This window comes from Ursus maritimus, unplaced genomic scaffold (genome assembly GCF_017311325.1).
Source record: "Ursus maritimus isolate PB19 unplaced genomic scaffold, ASM1731132v1 scaffold_27, whole genome shotgun sequence".
Lineage (NCBI taxonomy): Eukaryota > Metazoa > Chordata > Mammalia > Carnivora > Ursidae > Ursus > Ursus maritimus.
The window spans coordinates 35,696,875-35,717,736 of NW_024425230.1; the positions used below are offsets into that span (position 1 = coordinate 35,696,875).

Consider the following 20,862-nt stretch of genomic DNA (forward strand, 5'->3'; position numbering starts at 1 on the left):
AAATTAATTATAGAGTTGTCTGAAACTGGTGCTTGGGGTCAAGTTTGAAAACAAATAACCTCAAATGTAAAGGGTCAGAACAGGTGCAATGCATTTTTTCCTACTATAAAACCTTGCATGCATGAAATTGACCTGTTTTCCAACTTTATTTATTTACCTCACAAAATAAATAAATAAATAAATATGGCTTCCCTTTCATTTCAGGTCTGTGCCAGATCAACGGGCAAACTATCTATGCTTTTATAATCATTGCACAAATTTTTTTATCCATCTATAACCATCTCTTTATGCTACCATTAACACGGTCACAGTAATGATATTAAGTGTGCCACCTGCCAGGATCTCTAAAGCAAGTAGTTAGCATTTGGGTTTTTTTTTTTTTTTTTGCTTTCTACAANNATACTGCGCTTGATCTCTGTTTGTATTCCCGGAGAATCTTGTGATCCATACAGCAAAGTAATTCACCATCAGAAACACAATGCAAAGCGTGGTAATTAATAAACCCGTGGCTTGGGCCCACTCTAGGCAAGTGACTCTGAGCAGCAGGCCGTGGGAGGGCCGGATGGCTGCCGGTGAGGCACCGGTGCAGGGCCATGCGTCTTGCCTGGCGCAGAGCAGTCCTGACAGGCCACGGGCCTGGGTCAGCCAGTGAGACAAGCAAGGAACTTGGGGGGTTAGAGGACCCCAATGTGGGAGCCTGAGTCCTGGCCATTGCCCGGCACACAAGCTCAGCGAGGAAACCCTGGCTGCCCCTCGGGTGACTCCTGTAAAATGAAGATGCTACGTGGCCAGAGGAGCACCAGGAGACTCACGGCAGGGACAGAACTAGCCCCGAAGCTGCAGAGCAAGCTGTTTCTAGATCCAGGCAGTCTCTCAGTGCTTTTAGAAATTCTCCCTTTAAAGAGGGTCTTTCCAATTTTGTTCTAAAGAGTGATAAAATAAGCAATAACGACTTCCACAAGCCCACGACAAACTGAAGAAAACAGACAAAAACCTCAATCTTGGATGCCAAGATACTTAACACGGCTTGGACAGAAAAGTGACAAAGTGACCACGATAACACTAATGGGGCCATAATTTGAAGCTATCCAAATAATTGCCCAAACGCAATCTCAATAATCCTACCCCGGCTTTTATTACCCCTAGCACAGAGCCCTGCACATAGTAGGTGTTCAATAAATATTTACTGACTGAAATGGGGCCTAATTCTGATTCTGCTACCTATTACGTAGCCAGTCATTGAACCTCACCGAGCCCCGATTTCCCCCAAATGAGAGTAAAGCCAGCTAGTCTATTACATAGGGTGGCCGTGAAATCAACCGGCAGCAACAGTGTTTGTGGAGGTACTTTGTAGACTGTAATGCATTGCTGGTGGTTGAAAAATTAAAAAGTGAACCTCCTACCACTAACACAATAGCACTTTCTGAATAGACGTGCCCGTACATTTAAAAATACTAAAACAGTTAGGTACGGAAAGTACAGAGTACTGTGCTCGGACTGAATACATCAGCAGCAGTTACGTGTTTTCCGCCGGTATTCCTGGCAGAATCCGTTACATGCAGTAATTGCAGCAATAATCAATAAGCTAACTGAGTAAGAGATTAATCAGTTTTGTGATTGCTAATGGAATCTCCAGTACCAGACTCAGATTAGTTTCAGAGTCCCTCTGAGATGTTCTTCAAAATCCTTAAACAATTTTAATAAGGATGTGACAAAGTTTAGCACAGTTATCCAAAAATCTAATTAATTTGAAACAGAGGGCCAGATTCAACCAGGGGATAGCAAGTACAATTCTTGGCTTGTTTTGTTTGCAAGTTTATCAAACAGTGTTCCTATTTGTTATGAACTTAATTCTAATTCTAACGGCACAATTCAATCAATAATTACAACATTTTTTTCTTCACGGAAATCTGCCATCGAGTTCTAAAACAGCACAGTTTAATTTAAAGGTGCAAGTTCTCTATTAAGAGAGAGAGACAGAGAGAGAGAGAAATATGCACACACCTACTACCTACTGTGTACTAGGCTCACTACTAGCTATTTATGTTTACTCATTTAATTTCTCACAACCCTATCCTATTCTGTAAGTATCATTCACAGATGAAGCCAATGGTTTATCAGTGAACCAAAAAAACAAAAACAACTTTTTTCATTCTAGTCCATGTACTCAGAACATAAAATGCATGTTTACTGTTTAAGAGTCAAAAGGTAGGTTATCTCTTCTTTCTCACACCCCAAAACATTTAAGTAAACCAGGCTACTGGGCAGCCTGCTGGGCTGGTGTGAGCGTGGCTTCTTCATCATACCCTGTGGGGGTTAGGCCATGTCGCTGATCTTTTTTTTTTTTTTTTTTAAAGATTTTATTTATTTATTTGACAGAGAGAGAGAGATAGCCAGCGAGAGAGGGAACACAAGCAGGGGGAGTGGAAGAGGAAGAAGCAGGCTCATAGCGGAGGAGCCTGATGTGGGGCTCGATCCCAGAACGCCGGGATCACGCCCTGAGCCGAAGGCAGACGCTTAACCGCTGTGCCACCCAGGCGCCCCAGGCCATGTCGCCGATCTTTCACACACTAGGGACGCATGGCACCGCACTGATGGGTGGCCCCTCCCTCCTTCTTCAGCACCCGCTCTGGTTTTCCTCCTCCCTCTCTGACCACTCTATGCAGTTGCCTGTAAGTGGTTCTTTCCCCACCCCTCCTTTAAATGTTGGAGCTCCCTACGGTTTTTCATCAACCTTCCCTTCTTATTTTATACTCTCCTTGAGTTAACTTCAGCCACTTCAAAGGTTTCAATTACCAGAGGAGTCATTGAGACTAATTAGGAGCTGATGAATCACAAATCTTTATTTCCAGCCCAGATTTCTCTCCTAAGATTCGGAACATACCCAACTGGCTGTCCAGAGGCCCCTCAAATTCAACAAGTCTCTACCTCTCATGCCCCTCCCTCATGCCCTAGACCCACCTTCCACCACCTGGGCTCACTGTGGCAGTGAATGACATCACAATGACCTAGTTTCCCAAGCCAGAGAGCCGGAAGGAAGCCAAACCATCTCTCTTTCCTTCTTTCCCCCACTCAATCAATCACCAGTTTTATTAACTCTACATCTTTCCAGATTCCCAATTCCTTCAAGCTAGGGCCCTCCATGATCTAGTCCACCTTCCTTCCCAACCTCTTCTCATTCCCTCTCCTGCCTCCCTGTCCATACCACGCTGAATCACAGGGAGCTCCTCCTGAATGCACCAGTCGTCCTTACACCAGAGCTCTGACATATTGTTCTCTCTGCCCAAAACATCCTTCCCAGTCCCTTTGTCCTACCTTACTCCATCTAGACACTACCCTCTTCAGGAAGCCTTCTCTGTTCCCGAAGCTACATCAGGTGCTCCTTCTTATGCTCATAGAGCACCTAACATTCAAGCATATTATACCATTTATCACTCTGCCTGGTAATTATGAGTTTTCACATCCTCCCACACTGAACACTGAGTGGACCATGGGCTCCTTGAAAAATGAACTATATGGTCACTGTACCTGCGCCACCCAGCAGAGCACCTGGCCACATGGTTGCTATCCCATACATACAACCGTATAAAACTGGCTGTACAAATAAGTGAGCACATCAGTGTGTGAGTGATCTCAGGTCCTAGTTCTGCATTTACTAGCTCTGTGACCCTGAGAAAGGCATCCAATTTGCACCTCAGTAGCCTCAGCTATAAAAATGGGGAACATAGGGATGCTTGGGTGGCTCAGTTGGTTAACCGTCCGACTCTTGATCTCAGCTCAGGTCTTGATCTCAGTGTCATAAGTTCAAGCCCTGCATCAGGCTCCACGCTGGGCATGGAGCCTACTTAAAAAAAAATGGGGAAAATGCCTGCCTTACTCACTTCATAAAGGTATTAAGAAGATCAAAATCAAAAGAGCTGGTATATGGGAAACCTTCTATAAAGTACTCGAAAAAAAATCTTGAAATAGGGCACAGGGCTATGAATCTCCCACATCCAAGCAACATTACACAGAAGAGAAGGGTTCATAACAATAGGGTAACACAGAAACCCCTAAATAAGATCACTTTTAGACCAAATACAGAGGTAGAATTTAACTGTTTATCAAGACTCAGTTAGTGTCCCCTCCCTTTCCCTCAATTACTACAGTACTACAAACAATAAAATAATTAAAAGGGTATTATAAGGAATATTGTCTTTTTTCTTCTAGAAGTTCATCAAGGGAAGGGGCCCTGTCTTGTGTATTTTATTATCTTGTATGGCAGAGGTATTAAACTGGAGTCTATACGAGTCTTAGGAGAGCCTTCAAATTCCAGAAATTACATGTGAAACACTGCATTGTGTGAATTTTCTGGGAAAAGAATAAACAGCTTTCCTCACATTTTCAAAAAGACCTGTGTCCCTAAAAACCTAAGAAATCACTGCTGTACAGTGTCCAGCACAGGGCCTTACACATAAGAGTGCTCCACAAATATTTAAGGGAAGGAGGCAGATAAGAGCCGATAGAAACCTGGTAATTACTCTCATTGCTCGTACCTCCTAACTGACTCTGGCAAGTCTTACGTATCAAACCTCATCAAATCGGGTTTATTTACTATTCTTCTATATACATAACAGGACAGTTTCCTAAGCCTCTCCTTAACATACCTCCTAACAGACTTTTAACAGTGCTTCGACTTAGAAGGAACAAACATAACTGGTTTCTTCCTACTAATGATAAAATTTTCAAATTCCTGCTCAATCAATATTGCAAGCATACCCCATTATAAGCAGCCCAGTCAGTAATTATAGCAATAATCAATAAACTAACCAACTATTTGCAGTCCATAGTTAATTTATTAGTTTTCCCAGTGAAGAGCCCAACAATCTGAACTCTGATTTAAATGGTCCAAATTCAATTAGAACACTGCTTAGTGTGTCTTCAGTTATGCTTTCTTTCGATTATTTCTTATACTTTACATTGAGAGGTTTTGCTTCTATGACACTGACCTCTTAGGACACACACAACGGCTCCAGTAGTCAAAAACAACATATAAAGCAAATCTATTCTGAATACCAAATTAATATCTGCATTTACTTACCTGGTTTCAGACCCCCCACTTCTCGAACAACTCACTGGCCCCACCCTGAGGTGCCACCCGTGCACATGCTCTTCCTTGAACGTCTCTAGACCAAGGATCCACACATGCTCATGGACTGATTAGATGATGAGAAAGAAAAATCACAGTGAAAAGTCTTCCACTGAAAAGGTCAACAGGGAACAACCCTGGGACCTGTTTATCGGCTGATGTTATTGGATAAATGTATTTATTAGTTATTTGGAGTGAAAAAGACAGTAAGTTGGCCATGAGAACACTATTTGTTTTGGATAGTAAAACTGTAAAGTTGGCCATGAGAACACTATTTGTTTTGGACAGTAAAACTGTAAAGGGCGTGAGGAGCTCCAGATGGTCTTAATACAGGTTTGGGCAGCCAATGGCAGATGAACTTCAACTTGGCTAAGTTTAAGGTAATGTGTGTTGGCAGAAGGGGTTTAAATTTGTATTCAGCAACGGGTCCAAAGCTTGTAAGATCCTCTTGGCTGAAGCTTTCAGAGTCATCACCATGGGTAGCTTGGGGCAGTGTCTATACTGACCTTGCATCTGATTTCTAGGCTGCAGCAATTCTGTTGTACTTCTAAAGGAGAAGTTTAAATACAGTAGTCCCCCCTTATCCATGGTTTCGCTTCCCATGGCTTCAGTTACCTGTGGTCAAAGGCAGTCTGGAAACAAATGATCCTCCTTCTGACATGTCGTCAGAGGGTCAATGGTAGCCTAATGTCACTCGCCTCACTTCATCTCGTATAGGCATTTTATCAGCTCTCAGCATCACAAGAAGGGTGAGTATCAAATACAATAAGGTATTTTGAGAGAGAGAGAGAGAACACATTCACATTACTGTCACTGCAGTATATTGTTGTAATTGTTTTATCTTATTATTTTGTTAATCACCTGTTGTGCCTAATTCATAAATGAAACTTGACCACAGGTATGTATGTATAGGAAAACACATGGCATATATAGGGCTCGGTACAATCCATGGTTGCAGGTATGCACTGGGGGGATCCTGGAACTTATCCCCCACAGGAAAGGGGGGACTGCTGCAGTAGCTTCAGGGAACCTGCCATTTAAATAAAACAGGACCATCAGGCCATGCAGAGAGCAGGCCAAATGTGACATTCCTTACACTCTGTTTAGCCATTTCCAATAGTGTTTGATAAAAATCCAGCCTCCTGTTCAACTTCTACTAAAAAAGGAATAAATAAAAAGGCAGTGAGAAAAGAGTAAAGAGCATATATGTAATAGAGAAATATATATTTATAAAGAAGCAACTTGTTTTGAAATTTTCTATTACTTCAATTTATGCCTTTTGGGACACATTTCCTAGGCTGACCATTTACTGACTTTCTCTAACTTTACTGCACTGTAGTATATTTACATTCGCCTTTATGATATATGTAGAAAATACCCCTCTCGTTTCCAGTAAGACTGGCTTAAGAGAACAGAGCTGTCAACAAGTGCCTAACATCCTGGTTGTGCCCCACAGCAATCCTACTGCCGGAGCCCCAACATTTCCCTGCAGCCCTCATCTTTCTCTGAAGACAAGCTCCTAGCCACAGTACCTACGGGACTGAGATACCACATGGCTCGACCGCCTCATGCCCACTGCCTCAACGTAGGACCCCGGAGGAACTAGCCTCCAGGCCATACTGAGCGCTCCACAGAGATGGAGCTCAACTGGAAACACAGCCACGTTAAGGACAAAATACTGGTGGCCCAAAGCACCCCGGAGTGCCCTGTGTCACCCTGCCTGAGGCCTGCTTGTGCTTGTCTTTTCCTTTGCTCCCATGAGCCACAAAATAAAGCCTCTGTTCTGATGCAAACTTCACTATGCTTCTTGCTCCTGGCAAGCAAAGATGCCTCAAGATATTTCACAACAAGCACTAAATACGGGGCTGCCACATTTTTGTCACTGTTGCACGGGCATCCAAATGTCCCTGGCAACACAGAGAAGGGAGTTAAAATAACCTGCCTCCGAAAAAAAAGTTTTATTCCTTGACTAGGATGAGACAACAAAACAAAAACTTTACTTACAGCTTAGAGCATGTGATTATTTGAGTAAAATTTAAAAAATAAAAAAAGTAATTTCCCAAACCATTTATTTATTTCATTCAGCTTACCTCTCTTTGTGCCATTTCTCCACCCTGCCAGGAGACTACACGCATTATCAGCTGTCCGGGTGAACTGCACTGAGCTGATTTTGCCACATACAAAGTAAGTTCAAAGTCAAACCTATTTAATATGGAGCATATTTAAAAGCACCATGTAGAAAATGAGCTTCCAGTCTCTTGCTCTTTTGAAGAAGACGTCCTAATAGCAAAGGCCCTGGTGCTGTTAAATGCTCAGCTCCTAGGTGGGCAACAAACTCTGGTAAAACTCAGTCTTGTAGGTAAGGCCAAAATCTTTACAGTGTCAAAAGTCCAGCGCACTCACTCGGGTAAGTGTCTGACTCTTGATTTGGGCTCAGATCACGATCTCAGGGTCCTGAAAGCTGGCCCTGTGTCACGCTCCATGCTTAGCACAGAGACTGCTAGAGATTCTCTCCTTCTCCCTCTCCCTTTGCCCCTCCGCTCACTCACAGGCACTCTCTCTGTCGCCTAAATAAATAAATAAAATATTTAAAATTTCAAAAACCCACAAAGTATTTTGTACATTCTCATTCACACTCAGGTATACTAACATTCTGGTAAATAGCATCCTTTTCTGACATCAGGAAAAAACTAGTATTTGCAAAGCTTCCTCAGCAGGACCTCAATAGATGCCAACACAAAAGCATCATTTCAAACCACCAGAAGTAAAGAGACCAGGAGTCAAAACATGTGGGACCGTGCGCAGGCCTTCCCATTCACTGGCAACGTGACCTCCAATTGAATCCGCCCTCTGAGGGCCTCAGTTTCCTTATCTATAAAATAAGACAGCTAGACAGGCCTTCTAAGGCTCCCTTCCAACTCTACTTGAGTAACTGCATGATTTTAGAGGCAATCTCCAAGTTATGTATAGTAGGATAAAGCTAATCATATCCCAATTTACAAGGTGCTACAGAGGTCAAGGAGTATTTTCCCTCATGGTGCCCAACACGTAAAAAGGTACACTACGGTCAAGTATACCAAAGGGAATACTTACACTCCGCTAAAACACAAGGTCTCTGCCGTAATGGGAGGCATTACAGTTAAACTCAGCCCATACTCTTCTGGCAACGTGGAAAAATGGTATAAAGGCAGAGAATGGGCAAAATGAAGAAAATTCTTCTTGTTAATACTGTGCTCCACTAACACAAGCGTCTCAGGATCAAGAGAACCAGATATAATAAATCCCGTACTAGACACAGGATTTAGCAGAAACAGATATGAATCCACTTACAAAAGCAAGATGTACTGCTGAGTTTCTTAATGAAAGGTCACCCAAAAGCCCGGGTTAACATTGAAATAACCCCTCCTCTAACTGGGTCTCAGTGATAGATAAGCTTACAATGAATCAATAAACAAGGCCCAGCACCGTTGTTCAGTGCTGAAAGGAGACGAAGCCAGCACTGCCAGACGACAAACACGAGAAGATGGGAGGAAAGAAAACAACACACCATCTTTAATCTTCCCAGAAAATGAGAGGGGGAAACAAGAACATCAACAGAAATGTAAACTATATTAAGGGAATCTTTAACAGGGCCCTTTAAATAACTACCAACGATCAGGTATTTAGTTTTCAGAATATGTAGGTTGGGTGTACTTTTTTTTTTTTTTTCTAATAAAGCATTTCAGATTCTAATTAAAAAAATACTTTATGGAGGAATTAAAAAGATACAATAGTGTCAGAGGAAAAGCCCTGATCCCAGAAGTGGAATATTCTAACAACATAACTTACAAGAAACTACGCTATAAAAACAGATTGTTGATTAACACAAACTCATAACAAAACCCAGAGAGCGATCACAATGGCGCTGTAATAACACTTGGCTGCTGGATTCTCTCAATCCATTAAATATCTCCTTGGAGACCAAATTACTTTACATTTTCTTAAAAGACAATTTATTATAGCTTTGTTTTCTTCTCATTATCTCTTAAAAATATATCTAATGAAGAAAAGAATACAACTTCTAAATAACTTACATAAAACAGTACTAATGTGTGACAGCAGACTTCAGTTTAATATGTTGGTTATTATTTAACAGCACACGACAACCTACTGTCATGACAAATCCTTACGACCACGCCATACTCCACGCGTCCCATGTATCAAAAACCACTGTATGCCATTATTATGCCACACATAAAATTAACAGCCTAAGGCCGCTCGCAATTTAAATAATTGATACGTTTTCAATTAAAAAGGCAACATTTTCAGGTCTAATACGAAAATCTATTTAAATTACTGATAAAACTTATGCTTTTGTTGGCCCAAAGCCAGAAAATGCTTGCATTCAAGGCGGGGGGAAAAGTAATTCTGCAAGTAGCAACTCAGACGTTGCAAATTTTCTTCTTAATTTTATGCAGAGATCCAGGCTGTTTATTCATTAACCTTTGTAATCAATGGAAAAGAATGATTACGGGATTTCCAGTAAGAGTGTCTCTAGTTTTGCTTTCCCCATATGGATTTTAAAGAAATAATAAGGCGACTGCAAATTTATTAAATTTGGCATGAAAAATTAAGCCACTTTTTATAGTAAATACAGGGTTACCTGTCAGTATCTCAGTATCTTCACCACCCTACCACCTAAATCCTGGATTCAAGAAGTTTTCAGTCAAAATGAACCTACAAAATAAACACCATGCAGGTTTTTCAGAATAGATCAGCAACTAGAGGCTATTAACCCAAATCTATTGTGAGATTAGGTCCAAATGGTTCTCCTTATGGCAAAACTGGAAGCCAGAGGAATTTTAATCCTAAGAACCAAGGGGGGGGGGCATGTGGGTGGCTCAGTCAGTTAAGTGTCTGCCTTCGTCTCAGGTCATGATCTCAGGGTCTTGGGATGGGGACCCTGCTTCTTCCTCTCCCTCTGCTCCTCCCCCTACCCCACTCATGCTCTCTCTCTCTCTCAAATAAATAAAATAAAATTTTATGTATTTATTTTTTAAAGATTTTATTTATTTGACAGAGACAGAGACAGCCAGCGAGAGAGGGAACACAAGCAGGGGGAGTGGGAGAGGAAGAAGCAGGCTCCCAGCAAAGGAGCCTAATGTGGGGCTCGATCCCAGGACCCTAGAATCACACCCTGAGCCTAAGGCAGACGCTTAACGACTGAGCCACCCAGGCCCCCCATAAAATAAAGTTTTAAAAAAAGAACCAAGACAGATTAAAATAACAGCCAACCAATTTTATGCGTACTTTTTGAGGAAGACATTCCCCACTCTTTACTTCTTAAATGTTTATTCAGAGCCTGACTCTACATAAACAATGGGTATATCAAGGTAGGGTTATCTCAACAGATAAGAGGAAAAAGAAATCTATTTAGACTTTAAATGATTTAAAGCTTGTTATCTCTCTCAGGGATATTTTCATTTAAAAAGATTTTGCTCAAACATTCAGAATCAGAAGAGTGGAACGTAAGTTAAAATTCTTTGGGGACTTCAGGTTTCCATCTATAAACATTTAAGTGAATTAATGAGAAAGCCTGGACCTGATCAGCCAGACCACAATGCACCGATTGCCAATTCATAGAAAAGGCCTCACCATCCATTGCAAATTGATAAAAGTAAAGAAATCAATTCACTATGTGGTACACCTGAAACTAATATTATATGTCGACTGTACATCAATTTTTAAAAGTGAGGGGAAAAAAAGAATGTAGTGAGTTTTACATAAAACTAAATTTACTCACTTTATTTTTTAAAAATTTTAAGTAGTTTCTACACCCAACATGGGGCTCGAACCCACAAGCCCGAGGTCAAGGGTTGCACACTCCACTGACCGAGGCAGCCAGGTGCTCCGTCTACTCACTCTAATGGTCACCTTTACTTGGAGATCATGTACTGCCCATCATTTTTAATCTTTAAATGACTCTCAAAATATAAAATAAAAGACTCTGTTTTTCTGTTAGTAAAATAAGGGTTAACAGTAGGTAATTTTTATTATTTATTTTATTAATGTGTTTATTTGGCAAAATAAAATGTTACAATGCCTATGTCCTCCAATCTAAAAGTGAAAACTGATTAACTCATGAAATCCACATATCTGGGGATTAATGAGCTAGACTTCTTTTTAGACTAAGAAGGGGCCCTACTGAAATCTCAGAAACTTGTAAGTTTAAGGACAATTACATAACTTAATATTTTCCTGCAACACAAAAATAAACACTGCATTTGGGAAAATAAGGGTAAATCATAAGGAATATGATATACTACAGATTCTTCAACGAAGGTATTACACACACACAAATCCTCCGGAACGCACTAACGGTGACGACGTAGAAAGCGCCCCATGCTAATGTGCAAGGAGGCGGATGGGAAACACCTTTCATAGCACCAGCTTTCGCATCAGGAAAGGCTGAACTTCCACTCCACACTCACATTCACACCAGCCCTGAGACCTTGGGCATGTCTCTTAGCCATGGCTTCCTCATCTAAAACATCAGGATGATAATATCTACCTCACTGAGTCATTATTAAAACCAGAGAGAATGAAATACCTTCCGCATCTAGTATATATGTCGTAGGCACTTAAAGATGGGAATGATTATTATCACTACGATGACGCGCATCACATTTCTCAAAAAGCACAATTTGTCAGAACTTCCCAACAGCGCGTTTTTGAAAGCACACCCTTGTGACTACGTCAGAGACATAATAAAAGTACAGTGATCTCAGTAATTACTCTCTGCAGTGGATATATGTTGAAAAACTAGAACCCATCTGTGTGTGTGTGTGTGTGTGTGTGTGCACGTGTGTGTGTGTTTTTTCTAAAAATAAGCATGTCACATTCCCAGGAGAGTTAGCCAATCTATCAATACTAGTGCTAGACCTTTCAGCAGACAATCCTCCTCCGCCTTTCAAGGTACTGATGAGCCCTGCTCTAAATTCTCAGTGCACAAAGACTCTCAAATACGTTAATGGGAAGTCAATGGGAAATTGACTTTTCCTACTCTGTGCTGGTCTGAATGCAATGCTCTGTTAACCATGCCATCCTTCTTGTTCTCTTTCCTCCGACCCTAAATTAAAACTATTGGCGGAAACCCTTACAGATATTTTACAGTTTTCATTACAATGAAACAATATCCCGGTTGAAGTTGAGGTTCATCAAAAGCCTCCAACCTCACTGTTGGCGCCGAACGGAGTCTCATGGACAAGCACGGGCCGGATACCGTCATTTCCACCGTAATACCACTTTGCATTCGTATAGTACTTTCAACTTTTCAAAGGGCTTTCCCATCTATTATCGCATTTGATCATTACAATGACCCTGTGCAGTAGAAGGACCAGCATTATTATCCACCATCGACAGATGAGGCAGCAGAAAGGGTAAGCGATCAGCCTCGGCCAGCAAGCCGGAGGAGAGCAAGCGGTCGGGCTCTAGTCCAGGGCTCTCTCCACCTCTCCACTGGGCCACTAAAAAAGGTTCTGTAAACAGATTACAAACTCGGATAAAAGGAAATAAAATGAACACAAGGAAATGAAACAAAATAAGAGGACAGCACAAATCAGGGCTCAGGAAAGCTATGCCTGTTCATCATAGTTGGATTCGCCAGGCTGAGTATTAAAGTTTTAGATGTGTACCCTTTTGTCTTATCTTGCTTGTCTACTTCAGCCCCAGACAGACGCTAAGGCAAATTTCCACTGAAATTTGAAACACAAAAGAAAAGTCATTTCAGGATATATTCAAATCACCCTGATTCAGTAAGTAACCCTGTAGTTCATTTCAGGGTGGAAAAAAAGGGGTGGTTACTGCATAAAATAAAATAACGTAAGAAAGTACATTTTTAAATCGTGTATCCATAATAAGCCTGCAGCTACGTTATAACTATAGTGTGTTTGGAAGGGTGAAAGAGATCTCCAGTTGAAAGTAGATTTTGAAAAATTTTTTAGAGCCCAGGGGTTCATTTTTAATGAGCCGTTACTTTAAGTACTGCATAAAAAATACAGGAAATTGATAGTCCATTTAGTCTGCACCATACCTAATGCAAAAGTCATTAAGATGCATTATTCTTAATGTTCATGATATGATCAGTAAGTGTCTGTTGAAAAAAACGCTCCTAACTTTAACGTAAGGAAATCCTTGAAACCCTTATGCACCCTACAGAAGAATGTTACGGTAGCTGTGATTTACTTTTATATCTTCGCCAGGCCGAGAAACAGTGGCCACGATTACATTACCACATTACCATAGCCCTCATCTGTGATAGACTTACATAGGACAGCATGGCCTTCATTTCTTCATCGCTCCTCACTGTAATTCGGTCACCATCTTCATCTTCATCTGTTTCAAAGGCAACAGAGTGCGAGTGGTGAGATATGCAGTTTTTAAATGCACCAAAACCATGTCAGCTGGGGACATAGCACAACTGCTTTTCACAACCTGAGAGCCAAATCTTCAACACCATGTTTTTGAGGATGTCAAGGTTATCGGTTTGTTGTTTTGTTGGGGTTTTTGTGGTTCAGAATGTGCGCAGTCTTGGAAAAAGGCCGAAAATTTCAGGGACAGCTGAAAATTAAAATACTGCTTATGTCAAGCCTGACACATATCTAGGTTAACGTGTCACTGGAGTGTGAATAAACAGGTTTGGTGTGAAGAACCGTTAAACACTGAAGGAGGCCAGTCTTGCTCTCCCATCAGTACTTTCCTTCTTCCCCACACAGCCCCCTATCCCTTATTTGTCCAGTCTTTCTCCCTCCTGGACAAGCTATCATGTCACAGTGACATGATAAAAATGGCTCACGTGTCTCGAACACGACTACACACAGAGCTCCCGCGTTTGTGCTTCATACACCACACCTCCTCAAAAACCACACGACGGTCCTATGATGTGGACAGTGTGACTGCATTATCACTATTGCCTTTCCACAGAAGAACAGGCAGCCTATCTAAGGTTAACAGGCAAAGCAACTCTAACGCAGTTCTCCCCATATCCCATTCTATCCGGCAGCCCGCTTGCTCCTTCTGAACAGTTTCATTTCCTTTGCTTCATAGCTTCAAATGGCTCTCCATGCGATTTTGAAAAAATCTGATAGTCTTAAAACTGGAGGATAATTAGACTTTACAAAACACTCAACCAGAATGTATACACTTGAATAATTATGTGTACCATCAAAGTAGCCACATCCAGAAACTTATTTCCATGATGCTTCTCCTGTTCAAAATAGTTTTGAAATACCGCTTCGAAAACTGCTTTAAGATCCCAAAGATAGACCGCGTGAAACCATCAGATCTCTTTTTCTTTTTGAAGTAAACTCTACACCCGACATTGGTCTTGAACTCACCATGCCGAGATCCAGAGTCACATGTTCTATCAGCTGAGCCAGCCAGATGCCCCTGTCAGATGTCATTTTTAACCCAAAATGGAACTGTCTGCCTGGTCACCCACCTACGCTATCTGCCAGGCAGGACGCAGAATGACTTTTGTTTATTTCTAAATATTCGGTTAGCTATTTCGTCCCTCTAAAAATAAAGATCTGTCAACAAAACAGCCTATGTACTAGATTCTAAATGTATGGCTGAAAGAAAAATGCCAAAAACATTTTGAGCAATAGTAGCATTGTTAGAAGAAGTACACTGCCTCCCAGGGGACAACTGGAAGGGGGTAGGCTCTCTCTCAATTTGGATGCATCAGTTCTGACGGTACTTGTTAAACAATCAGTGTTTGTTTGTTTGTTTATGTCACTCCTATCTAATTGCTGATTTGATCAGATGCAGAGAACCTGATCCCAGGCCTGGAGAAAGACAAATCTCAGGTCATGAAGAGAATAAGCTTACATAGCATGCTCTGGGGACTCTTACCGAAAATACAGGGGTGGTTCAGTCCAGCTCATGGATCTTCGCCCACCACACCCCAGCGGCCCTCCCTCCCACCCAGCTGCAGTTCTGAAGATATCCCCCTGCTCAGTGGTCAGGCCATGGAAACCCTAGGAGGGAGCTTGTATTCTCTTCTAATTAGCCCATTTCACAGCAAAGTGCTACTTCCTTTTTCTCCCAGCAGCCAACAGCAATCTATCTGACAGCACGATAGAAACCAGCAGTTGAGCCAGCCCTGCTCAGTGACCAAGCCAACTGTTCTCACTGGGGTTTCTCTCCAAAGCATTTGTTCCTGGATCCTGGATCGTGGTTCACTCCCAAAGAGTTCCCAAACTCAAAGCAAATCAGTATCATCAAGTCACACTATTTAAGTGTCTACATAAATAAGAGCTGTCCAGAGTCACTACTGTACTATTCTACTAACAGCTGCCTGCTTTCAGTATAAAACGTACACAGTGTTCACTTTCAGTAACAAAGACAGCAGAGGCCTAAGAATAATACATATATAAGGAACTATATAGGAATCTAGCTCTTTCTTTCTTTCTTAGGTGTAGACACTATAAAGCCAAATTGGAGAAGAAAAAGAAATGCCATTAGTTTTAGAAACAAAAGGGAGTTTCTACCTAAGTTCTAGGAACCAGTATTTTCAAGGTTAAGTTAAAAATTTTTCTTACAAATGCAGGAAACAAAGGGGAAAAAACAGATATAGTATAAAGAGATATAATGTTACATATTACCACACATAAAAACACTTTACATTTTTGTTTTAGAAGTCAAATTCTCTGTTTAGACATGGGCTACAATGATTTGTTCTTGATGAAGTCCTGAACTTGGTAAAATTTCCAGCCTGAATAAAGTAGCTTTTTGGAACTCTGATTTCTACACCAGAGCTAGTGGCTACAATGGAATTGTTTATGTTCAAATTTCAATTTACACAAGACCTCAATAAGATATCATTCACATGGGATGAAGAAGTGTTTGGAGTTTAATAAATAGGTGAAACCCTTTTTAGAATTTGTGAAGAGAGGGCACAGATTTCAGAAAAATCATTTAAATCACAGTATCTCTCAATCAGGAACAACACAACAATAAGAAAGAGTTCTCTAAGCTCTAAAGCCAGAGCTTGAACACTCAGGGTTTCTTAAAACAGAAGATTCTGGAATTCCATGAAATCTCTGAGGGATTACTTCAGGAGAAAAAACAAAAACAAAACAAAAAAACCTGTGAGGGAAGTCAGCTACAAGCTAGTTCCTTGTCTAGCAGTTTCATGAAAAGCAGCTATGAAACACCATAAGGACACTCGGCTTTAAGTGGACAGAAAACTGAGGCCAAAAGGCCCAAACATTCAACCTAATGGTAAAGAGCTGGCGCTGTTCATAAGGAGTCTGACTCCAAGAGAAAGATTTCGGTTGAGTTGAAGGAGGCATTCTAATAAAGCCTGGGGATAAAATCGGACTTACGTGACACAGTGATTAATGGTTCTTACGGATTATTAAGAGACTCCAGTTTATGTAGGTATTGGTTTTCCCTACAAATTGCTCTTGGGGGACTGACAGACACTTTGGTATTTGTGATCAGTAGTTTTAATGAAGACTCCTATTCTTGTCAGAGGAGACTGAGTTGGAAAAGTGATAACACCTATGAGAAGACTGATGACTCTGGCCAAAACACAAAAGCCAAGCCATCTATCCCTGTGATGGCAGTCAAACCATCTGCCTTGACACTTAAGTGAGAATACACTTCTCTGTAAAGACGATAAATTCCAAAGACATCCAGATGGCCAACAGACACATGAAAAGATGCTCACCATCACTCATCATCAGGGAAATGCAAATCAAAACCACAGTGTGCTATCACCTCCCACCTGTCAGAATCAGAAAGACAAGAGATAACAAGTGTTGGTGAGGATGTAGAGAAAAGGGAACCCTTGTGCACTGTTGGTGGGAATGTAAACTGGAGGAGCCACCATGGAAAATAGTACGGAGGTTCCTCAAAAAATTAAAAACAGAACTATCATGTGGTCTAGCAATTCTATTTCTGGGCATCTATCCAAAGGAAACCAAATCACTCTCTCAAAGAGATATATGAACTTCCACGTTCACTGCAGCATTATTCACAATAGCCAAGACATGGAAACTACTTAAGTGTCTACTATCACACAAATGGCCAAAGATGCGGTATACACACACAATGGAATATTATTCAGCCATGAAAAAGAAAGACATCTGCCATTTGCAACAACTTGGATAAACCCTGAGGCAGGCATTATGCGAAGTAAAGTAAGTTAGAAAAAGACAAATATTGTATGATACCACTTATATGTGAAATTTTAAAAAGCCAAACTTAGGGGCGCCTGGATGGTGCAGTTGGTTAAGCTTCTAGACTCTTGGTTTTGGCTCAGGTTGTGATCTCAGCGTTGTGAGGTCAAGCCCTGCTTCAGGCTCTGTGCTCAGCGCACAGAATCTGCTCAGGACTCTCTTCCTCTCCATCTGCCCCTCTCCCCTCTAAAATAAATAAATAAATCTTTTTTTTTTTTTTTTTAAAGCTAAACTTAGAGAAACAGAGAGTTTGATTATCAGGGGCTGGGGTTGGGGAAAATGGGGAGCTTCCGTAAAGGGTAAAAATTTCTAGTTAAAAGTATAACAAGGTCTGGGGATCTAATGTAGAGCATGGTGATTATAACTAATAACACTGTAACAGACTTTTTTAAAGATTTATTTATCCATCTTAGAGTAGGTGCGCACGAACACATAGACAGGAGCAGAGAGAGAGGAAGAGAGAGAGTCTTAAGCAGACTCTGTGCTGAGCACGGAGCCTGATGAGGGGCTCAATCCCACGACCCCGAGAACACGACCTGAGCTGAAACCAAGAGTGGACACTTAAAGGACTGTGCCACCCACGCGCCCTAACACTGTAACATATGTTTGAATGTTGCTGAAAGTAAATCTTAAATGTTCTGACCACAAAGAAATGGTAATTATGTAACAGGATAGAGGTGTTAGCTAATGCTATGCTGTAAATCAGTTTGGAATATACAACTATATTATATCAGCAGGTCGTATACTTTAAATTTACACAAGGTTATATGTCAATTATATATCAATAAAGCTGTAAAAATGTTTTAAAATAAAGACAATGAGTGGCATCTGGATGGCTCAGTGGGCTGAGCATCCAGCACTTGGTTTCGGCTCAGGTCATGATCTCAGGGTCGTGGGATCAAGCCCCAAGTCAGGTTCCATGCTCAGTGGGGAGTCTGCTTGAGATTCTCTCCCTCCCCCACTGCCCCTCCCCCTACTCACGGGTGCTCTCCCTCTCTCTCTCTCAAATAAATAAATAGATAAATAAGCTTTAAAATAAAGAAAATGAATTGACAGGTATTAGAAGTACTGAAGAATAAAGCAGAAAGACATACCAAACAATTTAGTGTAACAATTCAAAATACTTCTCTGTTAAAAGTTGGATACACACACACACACACACACACACACACACACGGCCATTCTAGCCGACTATGACTATTTGCCTAGCAAACTGGATTAGCTATAAAATGAACACTAAATGGAACTGTAAATCATAAAAACTTACTAAAGTGGCACAAAGAGTTTCAAGGTTATAAATATGTTGTTGAAGAACACTGGAAAGTAGTGGTAGTAAGAAAAGAGAAGTAAAAAAAATAATTTGAACTTTTTGTCTTAGACACAGAGGTTCTTTACCATCTGACCAAAAAAGCATTACTAGATGTGACCAAGGGAGGGGCGGTGCGTGCGAAAGATCTGATACACTGGTTCACAACGAGAATTCCAGACTTCTCTAGTTGCCTGGAGCATAGTAATATGATTTTCCAGCACATTAGGGAAGCAAAAGTAGAACCAGAAAGTCTATGTACTGGCTGGATTTTGTTAATGTCACTTAAAATGGAGGAAAAAATCCTAGCAAGATACCAAATAGAGTGCAGCAGATGGTAAACAAATATTATGAAGCAATCTTCACAAAATCTGCAGTGTGTCACAAATATACAAAATGGCAGAGTTTGGGGAAAGAGAATCATAACAGGCCATATGTTGTTAGCAATTTTATTTGAAGCAACATGCAATCCGAAAGAGAAACCAAGAGGAGGAACGTAAAGGCCCAATAGAGGAGAGGCAGCCTCAGGTAAGGGGCGGTCAGAATGGCAAGCACAGTGCCTATCAAGGTAAACAGCAGTCAACCAGCAGACGCCAGGGAGCTCTCCGCCAAATAGCACCCACTGCAGTGACAGGGCTCAAGTGGGCTTTCAGGAGAAACAAGCTGGCTTCTACAAAGAGCAACAGAAAGTTAAGGCAGTATATTGTATGTCATTTGTCACATTCCTTCAGTGCCAGGTGAGCCAATTAGAACTACAGCAAAGGCATTTTCCCAAGACAAGAAGAAAGAAATGCAAACACAACTGTAGAGGTTAGAAAGACATTCAACAAGAAATCATCAGAAAGGTTGTCAAGTTTATAGAGCCCTTCTTAGCTATGACATCTAAGATCCGGACAGGGTTAGCAGTCCCAGTTTCTATGGCCAAATCTTCTCAGCCATGAATTTTAATTTTACTCCATGCCCCTGCCTCCTGATTCCTTCTTCACTTCTTTGCTCCCTTCTTCTCTCCAACAAATACGTAAATGCCCACTATAAAAGCCTTGCCCCCTTGGAGCTTACACTCTAGTTGAGACAGACTGAAGGGGATGAGACGGTGGGCTGCAGAGGTATCTGGGGAAAGGTGTTCTAGGCAGAAGGAACAGCTAATGCAAAGGCCCTGAAGTAGAAAACCCGGCATGTTCGAGAGACTGAAAGAAAGGCAGTGTGGCTAGCACAGCGTGAGAGGCGGGAGAGAAAGAGGGGAGTTCAGAGAAGCAGCAGTGCTGCAGAGTTGGGGACAGGTGAGAAAATGCAGGACCTTGTAGGGCATTTTAAAGACTTGGCTTTTACTCCTGAATAAGATGGAAACCACTGGAAGGTGCTGAGTGTTGTGATCTCACTTCTCAAGGATCACTTTGGCTGCTACGTGCAGAACAGGCTGTGTGGAGGCAAAAGCAGAAACAGGGAGACCAGTTAGGAGACCACCGTCCTATCTCAGGTGAGAGGTGATGGTGGCCTTAAACCAGGCTGAGATTCTGAGCAGTCATCATATGCTGGATGTATTTTAAAGCCAGAGCTAACGGGATTTTCTGATGGATGAGATACAGAAGGCTTGTCCTTGTTACTTCATTCCTTCAACTATCCATGTATTCCAGAAACATACTCAGTGTCCACTACGTGCCAGGTACTATGATAGGGTCTTTAGAGACCCAAGAATGAGTGGTATTATCTAGTGCCCTCAAGGAACAACTAGCCTGGTAGTTGAACAAAAAGACTTAAACTTCTTAATTCGCATGCAAAATAGCAAGACTACTAATAAGCAACTATTCTCATAAGACTAAAAAGGATCTGACTTTGTACATGCATGATACTGCAAACCAAAATTTTAATAAATTAAAACTCTCTTTAAATAGTCTCAAATTCTAGGATGCATAACTAACTCTTATCTGTTAAATAATTTTTAGACGGGGTACCATTGTGAGTTATAATTTTTCATTAACCTACCTAGTTTACTTAAAAGCAACCATTTATCTTTTACACATACAACAGTTTAAGAAAATGAAATTTCGGGGCGCCTGGGTGGCACAGCGGTTAAGCGTCTGCCTTCGGCTCAGGGCGTGATCCCGGCGTTACGAGATCGAGCCCCATATCAGGCTCTTCCGCTATGAGCCTGCTTCTTTCTCTCCCACTCCCCCTGCTTGTGTTCCCTCTCTCGCTGTCTGTCT

The 20,862-nt window shown here is 41.4% G+C and overlaps 1 protein-coding gene across 4 annotated transcripts in view; it reads right to left on the reverse strand.

The window, feature by feature from the left end:
• MAP2K5 (mitogen-activated protein kinase kinase 5) overlaps positions 1-20,862 on the reverse strand; it is a 248,785-nt gene that overhangs the window by 214,347 nt on the left and 13,576 nt on the right. For 3 of the 4 annotated variants that reach the window (XM_008708547.2, XM_008708549.2, XM_008708548.2), the window contains exon 3: positions 13,434-13,501. In XM_008708547.2, coding sequence (XP_008706769.2) covers positions 13,434-13,501 — 68 coding nt within the window. Of the gene's footprint in view, positions 1-5,743; positions 5,940-13,433; positions 13,502-20,862 lie in introns of those variants that run through there. The other variant, XM_008708551.2, reaches the window with a different exon arrangement.